Source organism: Geotrypetes seraphini, chromosome 5, assembly GCF_902459505.1.
Source record: "Geotrypetes seraphini chromosome 5, aGeoSer1.1, whole genome shotgun sequence".
NCBI lineage: Eukaryota > Metazoa > Chordata > Amphibia > Gymnophiona > Dermophiidae > Geotrypetes > Geotrypetes seraphini.
The window spans coordinates 192137921-192152252 of NC_047088.1; the positions used below are offsets into that span (position 1 = coordinate 192137921).

Below are 14332 nucleotides of genomic sequence, written 5' to 3' on the forward strand. Positions count from 1 at the left end.
ACAAATGCACATCCCAGGGCTTATGAGTAAACCTAACTATTCAAAAGAGAGCCAACATTTGACTCAGCTAAAGGTTTCTTGGCCTTCTAGCCCAGCTATATTCATGATGTCCATGTTCACATGTAGGTTCTTTTCTACTAGATGATCTCCACTCCAAGAGCATGCTCTGATAACTCTATCCTCTGTGGTGTTTGAACCTTCAAGAACACCATCCTCTACTGTCTGCTTACCACCACACTTAATGCAACTCCACTATGGATCATATATTTGTTAAGCCATTCATGCAGTTTCTTGTCCAAACCTGTCGAACCAAGAGGCAAATATCAAGCCTATGGCTTAGTCCTTGTATTCACAGAGGGAGTGGGATGGGGAAGGGTGTAAAGAGTTATAAGCTTCTACCTAAATTATTGTGATGAGGCAATTATGGATACTGCTGCATAATAGTGTGAGTCCAAAAGGTCCTGGAGGGGGAACAGGCATCATGCTCTTTCCAAGGCAAGCAATTGACAGCCTATGTTAACATACTTGATGCATATTCTTTTCTAGGACTCTTACTGGTACACCTACTCAAAGAGGGGACCTAGGGAGCTATAGAGAGTGGTATTCCTCTGACATTGGCATATAGTCAGGGCCTTCGGGGGATTTATCCAACCCCCTGAAGGCCCTGATGGCACTTCTCTGAATTTGATTGGTTGAGCAGGCAGCAGGCAGAATCTGATGAACCAATCAAATTCAAATCAGTATTGTCAGGACTTTCAGGTGAATCCTCAGCCTTAGAGCCCTGATTTTTTTGTTTTGTTTTGTTATTTGCTTGATGCCATTTGACTGGTTGAGTAGGCTGCTTGCTCAACTAATCAAACTGCATCAAGCAAAAAGTAAACAATAAAAAAAAAGGCAGGGTTATATTCTGGGGATTCACTGAATCCCCTGAAAGCCCTGACCACATGCCACTATCCTCTAGTAATTACCTGAGGGGGCATATAATGAAGGTGAAATGAAATAGAAGTAACTTGAGGAAATATGTCTTCATGGAAAGGGTGGTGAATTCATGGAACAGCATCCCTGTGGAGGTGGCAGAGATAAAAACTGTATCTGAATTCAAGAAACTTTGGACAAGTACATAGCATCTCTAAGGGAAAGGAGGGGATAGATGGCATAGTTGTGCAGACTGGATAGGCCATATCGCCTTTATCTGCCTTCATTTTTCTATGTTTCTATGACTTACCCTCCTAATCTCGGATCCCAATGGCCCTCACCTCATGTATTGATACTCTGCTTCCAAAGAATTTAGGTATATGGCTTAAAAAGAAGCCTCGAGACCTTTGATATCTCTGAGTCCTGTCTATTCCCATTTTCTTCAATGATACAGTAATGCAAGCAGAATGGGAAAATGCCTTAGTAAATCATATCTAACGTGAATATTTGTTGAAGTGTCTTTCATTTCATGGTTATAGCAAGTTAATGAATTATAAATTATTTTTTTTTATAGAACCTCCTGTTTTTAGCAGGAAGCCCAGTCCAGTGCAAATAATTAAAGGTGTTGATGTTAGCCTTGAATGTGAACTTCTGGGAACACCACCATTTGAAGTTACATGGTATAAAGATAAGAGACAACTACGAAGCAGCAAGAAGTACAAGGTTACTGTGAAAAATCTCCTTGCCAGCATTCATATTCTTAATGTTGAAGCTTCAGATATTGGAGATTATCATTGCAAGGCCACAAATGATGTTGGAAGTGACAATTGCATTTGTGCTGTTAAGTTAAAAGGTAACTATTTGTATAGATAAATCTTTAACGATTCATTTATACACTTTTATTCTTTTCCTGGAAAAAGAAATGATTGATGTATTTACCACACTGCATGTTCTCTTGTTCAGAGCCACCAAGATTTGTGAAGAAAGTAGAAAGCGTCACTGTAATTGCCGGTCAAGCAGTTGAATTACAGGCAATAATAGAAGGCTTTCAGCCAATCTCCGTTCTGTGGCTCAAAGACAAAGAAGACATCGTTAGAGAGAGTGAAAATATAAGAATTACATATATTGACAATGTCGCAACTCTTCAGATTGGGAAAGCAGAGGCCACTAATGCTGGAAAATATATCTGTCAGATCAAAAATGATGCTGGAATGCGGGAATGTATAGCCAACTTGACTCTTTTAGGTTAGTAGCGAGAACAATGAGAACAACATGAAGCACTGTTACAATTTATGCTTGTACATTTAATAATGAGGCATTCTGATTTTAGCACATGATTACTCATGTTTACAGAATGTAATTTGTATTTGATTTCAGAACCTGCAACAATCGTGGAGATGCCAGTGCCAATGAGAGTTGCTGCAGGAGAGACATGCATCCTGGAGTGTGTAGTGGCTGGCACTCCAGAGCTTTCAGCTAGTTGGTTTAAGGATGGTAAAGAACTCACTAGCCACGAAAAATACAAAATTAGCTTTGTCCACAGAGTTGCTATGATTAAAATTCTCTATGCACATGTGGCAGATATTGGAGAATACACCTTTGAAGTGAAAAATAATATTGGCAAAAGCAACTGCACAGTGTCAGTGGATGTACTAGGTTAGTTGATTCATGTTAGTTCTGATATGTAGAATTGTTTTCTTGAAACATATTGTGTCCTATCTTTTAAAACAAAATGGAATTCTTACATTTTCTTGAACAGATCGGATTATTCCTCCTTCCTTTACAAAAAAGCTAAAAGAAACCAATGGTGTATTAGGCACTTCTGTGCTTATGGAGTGTAAAGTCTCTGGATCACCACCTATTTCTGTTTCTTGGTTTCACAATGGAAGTAAGATTTCCAGTGGAGAAAAATATGACCTCATATATTCAGATAACATCTCTGTTTTGAAAGTACATGCCCTGGAATCCACTGATGTTGGAAACTACACATGTCAAGCTACTAATGTTGCTGGCTCTGATGAGTGCAATGCATCGTTGACTGTACTAGGTCAGTACCTGAACACATTATGACACTTGAGAAAAATATCATGGAGTGAAAATCATTTTTGTTTACATGTTATTCTTTTTTTTCAACTATGAAATCTTCATTGAAGTTTGTCTTCTATATTTACCAGTGCACAAATGATCATCAAATTTGCTGATACCCTGTCTTAATTTTCCATGTTTGTTTAGAACCGCCATCTTTTGTGAAAACTCCCGATCCTTTAGATGTGTTACCTGGCACAAATGTAACGCTTACAAGCGTCATAAGAGGAAGTGCTCCATTTAAGGTTAACTGGTTCAAAGGAAGCAGTGAACTACTGCCAGGAAGACAGTGCAACATTTCACTGAAAAATTCAGTTGCGGTATTGCAGTTGTATAATGTAGAGCCCTTACAAAGTGGGGACTACACCTGCCTGGTAGCAAATGATGCTGGCAAAGATTCTTGTACAACACATCTTTTTGTGAAAGGTTTGTTTGGCTAATTTATTTCAGTTTCTTTACTTGCCATTTATCCAACATCCATATGTGTATTTGGTTCCAATAGCTTTTCTTTTGTTTTATTAATTTATATATTAGAACCTGCAACATTTGTGAAGAAAATTAAAGATTACAGCATAGAAACAGGAAAACCCATAATTCTGGAATGCACATATGTTGGTACTCCACCAATTTCAGTTACCTGGGAGAAGAATGGCAGAGAAGTCACTCAGTCAGAAAGATGTAGCATAACTGCTACTGATAAATCTTGTATACTGGAAATCTTCAGGAATACAAAAGATGATGATGGAGAATACACTTGTCAGATAGAAAATGAGGCTGGACGGAATACTTGTCAAGCCCTTGTATCAATATTAGGTTTGTTAAAATATTCATTTATAACTCCTACAACAACATTCACTTTTAGATTTTGATTTTTCTTACTGATTGTGTATATTTATTTCTTAGAACCACCTTATTTTGCTACTTACCTGGAATCTATGGAGGCAACAGTTGGTGATCCTATATCTTTACAATGTCAAGTTGAAGGAACACCAGAAATCAGAGTGTCTTGGTACAAAGGAGATACAAAGCTCAGATCAACACCTGAATGTAAGGTGTATTTTACAAATAATGTTGCTTCACTAGTTTTTAGCAGAGTGGATAAAAATGACAGTGGAGAATACACCTGCAAAGCAGACAACAGTGTTGGATCAGCATCTTCAACAGCACTTCTCACTGTACTAGGTGAAATTCCTGTCTCAGCTACTTAAATTGATTTTTTTTCTGTTTTGCACTTCTGTTCTTAGAAAATCAAGTCACAGAAAGTAATTAATGCATTTTTTTTTCATACTTTATTATCTTGCAGATAGAAAACTTCAACCTTCATTTGCAAAAAAATTGAAGGATATTCAGGAAACTGTTGGATTACCAGTTAAATTTGATTGTCGTATCAATGGTTCAGAACCAATTGAGGTGTTCTGGTATAAAGATGGCATACTTTTAAGAGATGACCACAATATACAAACATCATTTATAGATAACATAGCTATTCTTCAGATTTTGGAAGCTGAGATAAGCTATGCTGGTCAGTACTCTTGTACAGCTTCCAATTTTCTTGGAAGTGCTTCTTCTAGTGCAAGGCTCACTCTTACAGGTTTGTTTCTTCCTTAATTTGCTTTGTTTTGTTTTACAACTGACTTATGAAAGTGTGCTTGTTGTAGACACAAATCTAAAGAATAGTGAGCTTTTCTAAAATACAATAGTATTTATTATTATATTCTCTTTAACTTCTAGAACCTAGGAGACCACCTTCATTTGATAAAAGAGCAGTATCCGTAGGTGTGATTATGGGTGAAAGTGCTGAGTTTGAATGCCATATTTCTGGAACACAGCCAATTAAAGTCACCTGGTTTAAAGATAACAGAGAAATACGAACTGGAGGCAACTACAAGATCACTTACATAGGAAATGTAGCCCATGTGAAAATTCTAAAAGTAGGCAAAGGAGATTCAGGCCTGTATGACTGTCATGCTAGCAACGATGTTGGAAAAGCATCTTGTTCAGCTCAACTTAGCGTGCAAGGTATTCACATTAATTCATTTATTAAATTATTTGTTTTTTCATAATAAAAGTAGGTTTAGCATTCTGCAAAAGTCAAAAGGACATGTCAAAATTCTATCATGTAATACCAAGCTTAGGGTTTGTTTGGTTTTTTTGTGGTTTTTTTACTGACACTTTATTAAGATATATTTTAGAAATGATAGTATGCAAAATCGCATACCCAGGCACACAGTGGTTTTTGTAGAATTTGATCTATTTTGTAGAGGCAGGTTTAAATGTCTTTCACCTAGACATTGTTGTCTAAAATTGACTAAATGGACCCTTTTACTAATTTGAAATACAGTTATATGAGACTGGTTCAGTGTGGAAACATATGATTTCCTGCTAAAGCTGAGCTTAATAATATTCCATTTCCAGAAAGATATACTTTATGTTTTACAGAATGGAGAAATAGACTATGAACAGTTAGAACAGTTGGTTGAAAACCAGGAAAGCCAGCTTCTCATACTAACCCTATGTGAGATATTTATTAAGGATCATTGCCTCAGGAGACATTATCAATGTGAGCTACAGTTGATGTGTTATTTTACTGTTAAAATAGGACATGTACTGAAATAGCAAGAGTTAATGGTAAAAGAACACATCTTAATGGTAGCACATATTGATAACTACAGCCCTTAGATGCAAAAATAGACTGTAGACCATTAAAGGCAGAGAAATACTGTACCTATTGTAAATTCCCAAGAAGTTAAATTTTGAAATGTGAGTATTCAAATCCAAATTTAAAAGTTTCAACACCCTCCCCCTTTTATCAAGCCACAAGCAGTGGCTGGCTTGGCATTTAGGTTGTGCTATTTGGCAGTGTGGCTTGATAAAAGGGGGGTAATGATTCAAACCTATTACCATAAAGACTACTGATGGTCTGATGTAAATGAAATTCTTAAGATTAGTACTGGAGAAATGTAACAAGAAATGACTGCAATTTTTTTTATAGAAAATTCTAAAATTGTATTTTATTTAATACACAATATCCAAGAAATTGATTGGAAAAACTATTTCCTAAGATATGTAGGATTCAATGGCAGTTAGTAATAACACACTCTATATTAGATGTCATGTGGCTGTTGAGGGCAGTTCTATAAAAGTGGGCCTAGAGGGTGCTTATATGGAGCCTATTCTATAAAGGGAAGTAGGTATCTACTTTCCTTTATAGAATATTAGCATAATTAGTTTGCACATATGTATACACCTGGATCAGCCATAAAGCTGGTGTAAATCTCACGCCTAGATTCAGAAGACATGAACATAACTTATAGTAATCTATAAGTTACCTGTATATATTTGTACCCCATCCATGCTCCATTCAGACTCTGTCCATGTGAATGCCTATCCACAAAGTACACATTATTGAATAGATGCACATACCGAATGGTGCATAGTTGGATAATTGGCATTTAGGCGTGTATGTGCACACATAGAGTATGTACATCTATGTCTGTAATTAGGTCATTTATAGGCATATTTGCCATGTAAATATTAGTACCTTCTTTACAGAATTATCCTCATTATCCTTATCTTTTGGGCGCTTTCTAATATTATTTCATAGACTTTGAGAATTAGGGTTCTCAGTGGCTCAATAGCAGTACAGAAGGTCCCAATTCTATATCAGGTCTTCCACTTTGTAGAGGCAAAATTCACAGCTCCAGGAAGAAGGAGTGGTCATCGTTCAAGACTTCAGGTCTCAAGATTTCAGAATTCCATAAGGGGCCTTGGTGGATTGCTCATAGCCCAGAACCATAATTGTAGTGATCACACTAGATATAAATGGAGGGGGATATAAAATGAGAGAGGAATGTGCAAGTAATTGGAAATGAAGGCTTATGGCACCAGTTTTATTACAAAAAAAAAAAAAAAATTGGCGATAAAAGGATTCTCAAAGTGTAATAAAATGTAGAAGTTGAGCATTTCTACAGCCACTACAAGTCCTACAAGTTAGTTTAGACTGGTGATTTGTGTTCTGTTTCCAAGGATTTATTAAAATAAATACATTGTAGGGGAGACTAGAAATGGTATTTCAGATATATAAATTTGATTGTTGTATCTCAATGGAAAATGAGCTTCTTACTGAGTAGACATTTGCAAATGGCTTTAAGCTCAGTTGACAAGTATTTTATCCTCACCCCCCCCCCTTTTTTTTTATCAAGCCACACTGCCGAACAGTGCGAGACAAATGTCAAGCTGCCTGTACGGTTAGAATGGGTGAATCGGAATTTAGCTCATGCTGCTCGTCAGCGCAGCTTGATAAAATGGGGGCTTAATGAATTAAGAAAATCTATAACTTACCCTAGCAATGGGCACTATTTTTTTTTGCATATGCAATATACCCATTTTCCTGGCAATCATGTTTCTCCTTTGATTTTGCAGAGCCACCAAAATTTGTTAAAAAGTTAGAATCTTCAAGAGTCGTGAAACAGGGTGATTTTGCTACCTTTGAATGCAAAATAAGTGGATCCCCAGTACTCACTGTTGTGTGGTACCAGAATGAAAACAAACTTCAAGCCAGTGAGAAATACAGGATATCATTTGTGGATTCAGTAGCAGTGCTTGAAATCACTAATGCCAACATTGAAGACAGTGGAGATTATACTTGTGAAGTTTACAATGATGTTGGTAGCGCAAGCTGCAGTACAGCTGTGACAGTAAAAGGTTCATTTTTGCACTCCTTTTTCTTACTTTGTTTTAATTTTTCTTTAAATCTTGCACCTATTTTAACAACTGTGAATGTTTATGCAAAGTTCAATAGAACTACTAGGCAACATTCAACTTGAAGCAGAGGCAGAAGAACACCTTTTGGTTGGAGGGGTCAAACAATCTCCATCCCCTTCACCAAGTTCTCTAATTGCTAATGCTGTGTTGGGCAAAATATTGGTAGGGCCATGGCCCCAGTGGACCATCTTATTTCACTGCCTATGGCTTAATGAATGAGTGTTAAATGTGAAAATATATCCATACTTATCAAGTCAAGGTGGATTTAAAATGTAATACCTTTTTTATTTTACATTTTTATCAAGTAATAGCAACATAAACATAAATATAAACATTAGATCATGCAACATAAGTTTTTTCCCCAAAACCTTCTTTTCTTTACTCTCCCACTACAATCTCTTTACTCTTCCATTCCATCCTTCTATTTACCTAAAACTCACTTCTTTAATGGCACATTTAAGGCTCCTTTTACTAAGCTGCGATAGCGGTTTTAGTGCGCGCTCAGTGCGTGCTGAATTACCGCGTGCACTAGATGCTAACACCAGCATTGAGCTGGCGTTAGTTCTAGCCATGTAGCGTAGGTCTAGCACACATGGCAATTCAGCATGCGCTAAAAACGCTATCGCAGTTTAGTAAAAGGAGCCCTTAGTCAACATACTCTTGTAACCTATCTTCCCCATAGCTTATTATTTTTCACCCACTGAACATAAAAATATTAGATTACCCTAACTGCTCCTAGCTTAGATAAGAAGATCTAACTCATCCTCTGTTACAACCTTTAAAATGATTCTTTATATTGTGTAAATTAATAATAATAACAGCTTATATACCGCAATACCGTGAAGTTCTATGCGGTTTACAAAGATTAAGCAAAGGTACAAATTGATTAACTTTAAGAGGGGAGGAAGAAAGAGGGTTAATAGGACAGGAAATCCATTTTTGAGGAGAGAGTGATCAATAGAACAAGTTAATCGCTATAGAGGGGAGAGAGAAGAGAGGATCAGTTGTCTAGATACTTTAGGAACAGGTGTGTGTTCCTTTTCAATTCCTTGTTTATTCATTAGTGCTGAGTCTTTAAGACTATTGTAATATGATATGTTACTTCCAAGCTCTTGTTACCTCCAGGTGTGTAAAGGTTACATAATATGCAGTGTACCATCACCTTTACTTATATTTTTAGGAAGGAACATAGCAGATATGTATTTGCTTCCAGGGAAATATTCGCCTTCAAAATCTCTACAATGCATTTACTCACTCTACCCCAGTATTTTTGACAATTCCATCATGTAGGCAAAAAGGATCTCACCTGCCCACAGCCTTTCCAACAGAGCTTACACACAGAGATGTGTATTGTCTCTTTATTTTGAGAGGGGGACAATGTACCACCTGTACATCATTTTAACTCCATGTCCCACAGCTTAAAATTTGTTTTGAGATATTTCTTTCCACATATTCTTTTAAATGAATTCCTAATTCTGTGTAAACATTATTTTTCATAGGGAGGGGGGAACCAATAAAATTTCATAGAGGGGTAGAGAAATATTTTAGTGGTTAGAGCACTGGGCTGACAATGAAGGATGCCTGTTTCAAATTCAATTGTTGTTCTGTGTCCTATGATAAACATTTTTAGGGTGTACTAAGCCCATGTTAAAACTTAGAGCTCCTTAGTAAAAGGGCAAAGGGAAGTAAAAGGGAAATACTTGTATGTATATTTGAATGTAATTCACCTTGACCTACTACTGAAAAGTTTGACCTAAACCTAGCAAATAAATAAATAAATAGGTTATCATTAGCCTTTTGTCACTTTAATACTCAACTTCTCAAACACTGTCTTTGGTTTCATCATGTCACTTTTTATCTTTTTGTCCTCTAACAAATGTCTCATCATAAAGTAAAAGAAAAATCTTCCTCTGTCCAGTTGGTATCATTCCATCAAAATCAGAAATCATGTACCATTCATTCCCTAAAGAACTGTCTATACTATACAATCCTATTCCCTCCAATAATTTGACAATGCCCTTTTCCTTCTCAAGTGGGACCTCATCATTATACCCTACAAGTGTAAAGAGGAAATATTTTTAGGTATGCATAATTTATGGGTTCCATGCATTCCTAATTCTCTTCTTAGTTCTCAGTAGCCATGAGACATAGTACAGAAGAGCATTTTTTTTTTTTTTTTTAGAAAGGATTATTCATTTACCCCCTTTATACTAAGCCATGATAGAAGTTTCTATTGCAGCCCGGAGACTAAATGCTCCGACACTCATAGAATTCCTATGAGAATCAGAGCATTTAGTGCTCTGGGCCTCAGTAAAAACCTCTACCGCAGCTTAGTAAAAGAGGGCCTTAATCAGTTTTGACCCTTTGTTTTGGTTCAGTCATCCATTTTATAATATTTCACATTCCCCCTTCCATCCTCCGCCCTATTCCCCAAACCAATATGCACTTCCCCCCAATTCAGTTAAATCACTCCTTGAAGTATGTTTGACTCCTCCCCCCCCACACACACCCCCCGACAGCTCACTAATATTAGACTTTGATAAACTAGATTAGTTAAAGTTCAATAAAAATAATCATCTGGAGTCTAGGCACTGGTTGTTGTTTTGATTCATTATGCTCATGGAATTTGAGTTCCATCACAGTCTTTTTTCATTGTCCTTGATGTGTTACTGTTTTGGATGCCATGTCTTGAGGACCTGTTATTCCTATAATTCCAGGATTTGAACAGTAGCTCTTGCCATCAGGACTCTAGCAGTCACCCAACTGATAGTGAACATCAGTCAGAAACAGCAATTTTATCTAATGTTTTTTTGCCCACAGTTTCTAGGTGACTTAAAAAAAAATCCTTACACTTTTTCAGTGTTGCCAGTGCCATATCAGTATATCCTTCCAGCTTGTTTACTTCCCATAATATAAGTCCAAGAGCCTGGGACTTAGCCAAAATATTTTCTTTCATCATATGTTTGCAGTAAGGTGTGATTATAACTTTGGGGAGATTTCTGTGTGGTGTGCTAGAGCCCTATGCACCCTTTCAATTTTAATCACTGTCTCTGACCTTGAATTTTGACCCATAATCAGAATAACCTGACTCATCATTCTGTCTATATCCATACAATAATGAAATCATCAGCTTTACCCGTCTTCTTCAGCACATGTTACACCATCGAGATCTGTTTTTTAGGTCCTTTAGCATGTCCTATAATTTTTGGTTATTCCATTCTAGGACTACAATTCATTGTTGCACTACCTTCTGTTGCTCCTTCCATTTCCTCAACTAGTACAGAGTTCAGCTATAACATTTTTCAAGACCCCTTTAAAGGAAGTTCACGTCATTTCTGATTTCCCTAAGCCAACTTTACAGTAAAGTCCCTGACATTTCACTTTCTACTTGAAGGTACTCACTCATTGCACTCTTTGCTTCCTCTCTCAGCCTCCCACATGGCTTTCCTCTTTCCACCATCTCAGATACACCTTATGCTGCTCCTGTCTCGCATGAGCATGAGTAGGAAAACTTCTTTAAATCAATGTCTTCTGTTTTGGTGCAATTCAAAGATCACACCACTTTGTTGCTTAGCACTTTGAAAGTTGTGCTGGCAATTGTGCCACTCTGCTACACAATTCACAACTCTTTCAAAATGCTGGGCGACATCACTTCTTCCCCGAAATACCTCCTCCTTTTATAAAACCATGAAAGTGGTTTATATTATTGGTTGGTGTGCTGAATGCTATGCGCTGCTCCCAACACTCATAGAGTTCCTATGAGCATCAGGTCAGCGTATTCAATATGCCAGCCTTCACTAAAAACTGTTTCCAAGGTTTGGTAAAAAGGGAGGGGGGAGGGGAATAATGCCATTTTAAATGAAGAATTACAAAAGCTATGTAATTGATAATCATAGCTGTTTATAATTTGTTTTCTTATAATGGTATTTCCACTCTAATTTTGTAAACATTTCTTCTCTGTGTTTTCTAGAACCTCCTGTTTTTACCAGCATACCCAGTCCAGTAGAAACACTTAAAGGTGTTGATGTTAATCTTGAATGTGAACTTATGGGGACTCCACCATTTGAAGTTGCATGGTATAAAGATAGGAGACAAATTCGAAGCAGCAAGAAGTTTAAAATCAGCTCTAAAGGCCACTTGGCCAGTGTTCACATTCTAAATATTGAAGCTTCAGATATTGGTGAATACCAGTGTAAGGCAATTAATGATATTGGAAGTGACGTTTGCATTTGTGCAATTAAATTTAAAGGTTTGTATATGTTCTTATATACAGCATTCTTGGACAAATTCTTTCTAGTTTATTCTAAGCTGTCTTCCATACAAACTTATAATTGTGACATCTTTTGTTTATTAGAACCACCAAGGTTTGTGAGGAAAATAAGTGACATAACTACTCTTGTTGGAGAGCCAACTCAAATGCAAGCAACAGTAGAAGGTTCCCAACCTATTTCTATTGTATGGCTTAAAGACAAAGGAGACATCATTAGAGAAAGTGAAAACCTCAAGATTTCTTACATTGAAAACACTGCAACGTTACATCTTGCAAGCACAAAACCAGCTAATGCTGGAAAATATATCTGCCAGGTTAAAAATGATGCTGGAATGCGAGAATGTATTGCCACCTTATCAGTACTAGGTTGGTAACAACAAAGCCTAAATACTTTTTTTTTTTTTCAAAATATTCTTCATTAAAAGGCACATTTGTGGTATTTTTGATTTGAAGCTAGAATATGGTTTGTATCTCATTTCAGAACCTGCAATAATTATAGAGACACCAGAACCAACAAGAGTCACTGCAGGAGATACTTGCTCTTTAGAATGCACTGTGGCTGGTTCACCAGAACTTACTACTAAGTGGTTTAAGGATGGAAAAGAATTGACAAGTGACAACAAGCATTCAATTACTTTCTTGAACAAAGTTGCAATCCTTAAAATTCTTTCTGCAGACAGTAGAAGCACTGGGGAGTACTCATTTGAAGTGGCAAACAAAGTTGGCAAAAGCAGCTGCACAGTGTCACTTGATGTTCTAGGTTAGTTACGTTCTACTTGGCTTTTGCAATGTTTCCAAATTTCTTTTTCCTCTTGAAAACAATTTCTTACCCTTTCCTCTGCAGATCGCACTATTCCTCCTTCTTTCACAAGAAGACTTAAGGATGCTAGTGGTGTCTTTGGTTCTTCAATATCTTTGGATTGTAAAATTTCTGGATCTCTGCCTATTACTGTTTCATGGTACCATGATGGGCACAAGATTACTAGTGGAGAAAAACATGAGCTCACATTTAGAGATAATGTCTGTGTTTTGAAAGTGAATAGCTTGGAATCATCTGACATTGGAAATTATATGTGTGAAGCTTCCAATGTAGCTGGATCTGATGAATGCAGCACAATCCTGACTGTGCAAGGTTAGTGGAGGCTGGAGGAGAAACTTTGCAGTTTGTATCATTGATTTTCTTTCATAATCTTAATTCTCAGTCTGAAAATTGCAAAATATTCTAATTTCTTTTATCTGTTCTTAATTCTATCTTCAATCTTTGTATGCACACAGAGCCACCCTCTTTTGTGAAGACACCTGATCCTCTAGAAGTTTTACCTGGCACAAATGTAACATTTACAAGTGTCATAAAGGGGACCCCTCCATTCAAGGTTAAATGGTTTAAAGGAAGCAGTGAACTTTTACCAGGAAGCACCTGTAACATTACACTAAAAGATTCATTTGCCGTGCTAGAGTTATATAATGTAGGTTCAGTCCAGAGTGGCGAGTATACGTGCCTGGTAGCTAATGATGCTGGCAAAGATTCTTGTACAACACATCTTTTTGTTCAAGGTTGGTCTAATATTTTCAGATAGTTGTAATATGCTAAGCTGTAATATAAGAACCTTGCTACTAACAACCTGTAGTCTTTAGACATCTAAACTATTCATCTATCATACCCCACATCGCCATTATGTAGTATTCAAATTCATTCCACACTGTAACATTGTATCTGCCTATTATATAACAAATCTACCTGTTTTCGATCCAACACTTTTATTGTATTTTCTACATTGTATTTTCCATGTTGTTATCTATATCGTATCTTCCATGTTGTTTACACATTGTATCTACTACTATATAACAAAATTCTTCTTGATAAGGATTTGTCAGGATATAAGATCACATATAACATAAGATAACACAACATAAAATAAGCCTCTTGGAGCATTTATAAAATAGTATGTTTTTTCTGTTACTTTCTTATTGTTCAATAGAGCCAGCAAAGTTTGTGAAGAAAATGAATGACTACAGTGTAGAGAAAGGCAAGTCTATTGTGCTGGAATGCGCATATATTGGTAGTCCCTCAATTTTTGTTACATGGAAGAAAAATGGCATTGAAATTACACAATCTGAAGAATGCAGCATAACTACTACAGAAAAATCTTGCATCTTGGAAGTTTTAAGTAGTACAAATGATGATGTGGGAGAGTACACTTGCCAGATTGAAAATAAGGCTGGACGAGATGCTTGTCAAGCTCTTGTTTCAATATTAGGTTTGTTTTCATCTTATTTTCCATTTGAACACAGGTTTTT

General features: G+C 36.6%; 1 protein-coding gene across 18 annotated transcripts in view; it reads left to right on the forward strand.

Annotated features, from left to right (window-relative positions):
• The window catches only part of TTN (titin), a 461697-nt gene that overhangs the window by 125568 nt on the left and 321797 nt on the right, over window positions 1-14332 (forward strand). For all 18 annotated transcript variants that reach the window (XM_033947057.1, XM_033947058.1, XM_033947060.1 and 15 more), the window contains 16 exons: window positions 1490-1768; window positions 1879-2160; window positions 2293-2571; window positions 2675-2962; window positions 3148-3426; window positions 3535-3813; window positions 3904-4182; window positions 4304-4591; window positions 4732-5019; window positions 7423-7704; window positions 11735-12013; window positions 12119-12400; window positions 12516-12794; window positions 12879-13166; window positions 13310-13588; window positions 14014-14292. In XM_033947057.1, coding sequence (XP_033802948.1) covers window positions 1490-1768; window positions 1879-2160; window positions 2293-2571; window positions 2675-2962; window positions 3148-3426; window positions 3535-3813; window positions 3904-4182; window positions 4304-4591; window positions 4732-5019; window positions 7423-7704; window positions 11735-12013; window positions 12119-12400; window positions 12516-12794; window positions 12879-13166; window positions 13310-13588; window positions 14014-14292 — 4509 coding nt within the window. The remainder of the gene's footprint in view (window positions 1-1489; window positions 1769-1878; window positions 2161-2292; window positions 2572-2674; window positions 2963-3147; window positions 3427-3534; window positions 3814-3903; window positions 4183-4303; window positions 4592-4731; window positions 5020-7422; window positions 7705-11734; window positions 12014-12118; window positions 12401-12515; window positions 12795-12878; window positions 13167-13309; window positions 13589-14013; window positions 14293-14332) is intronic.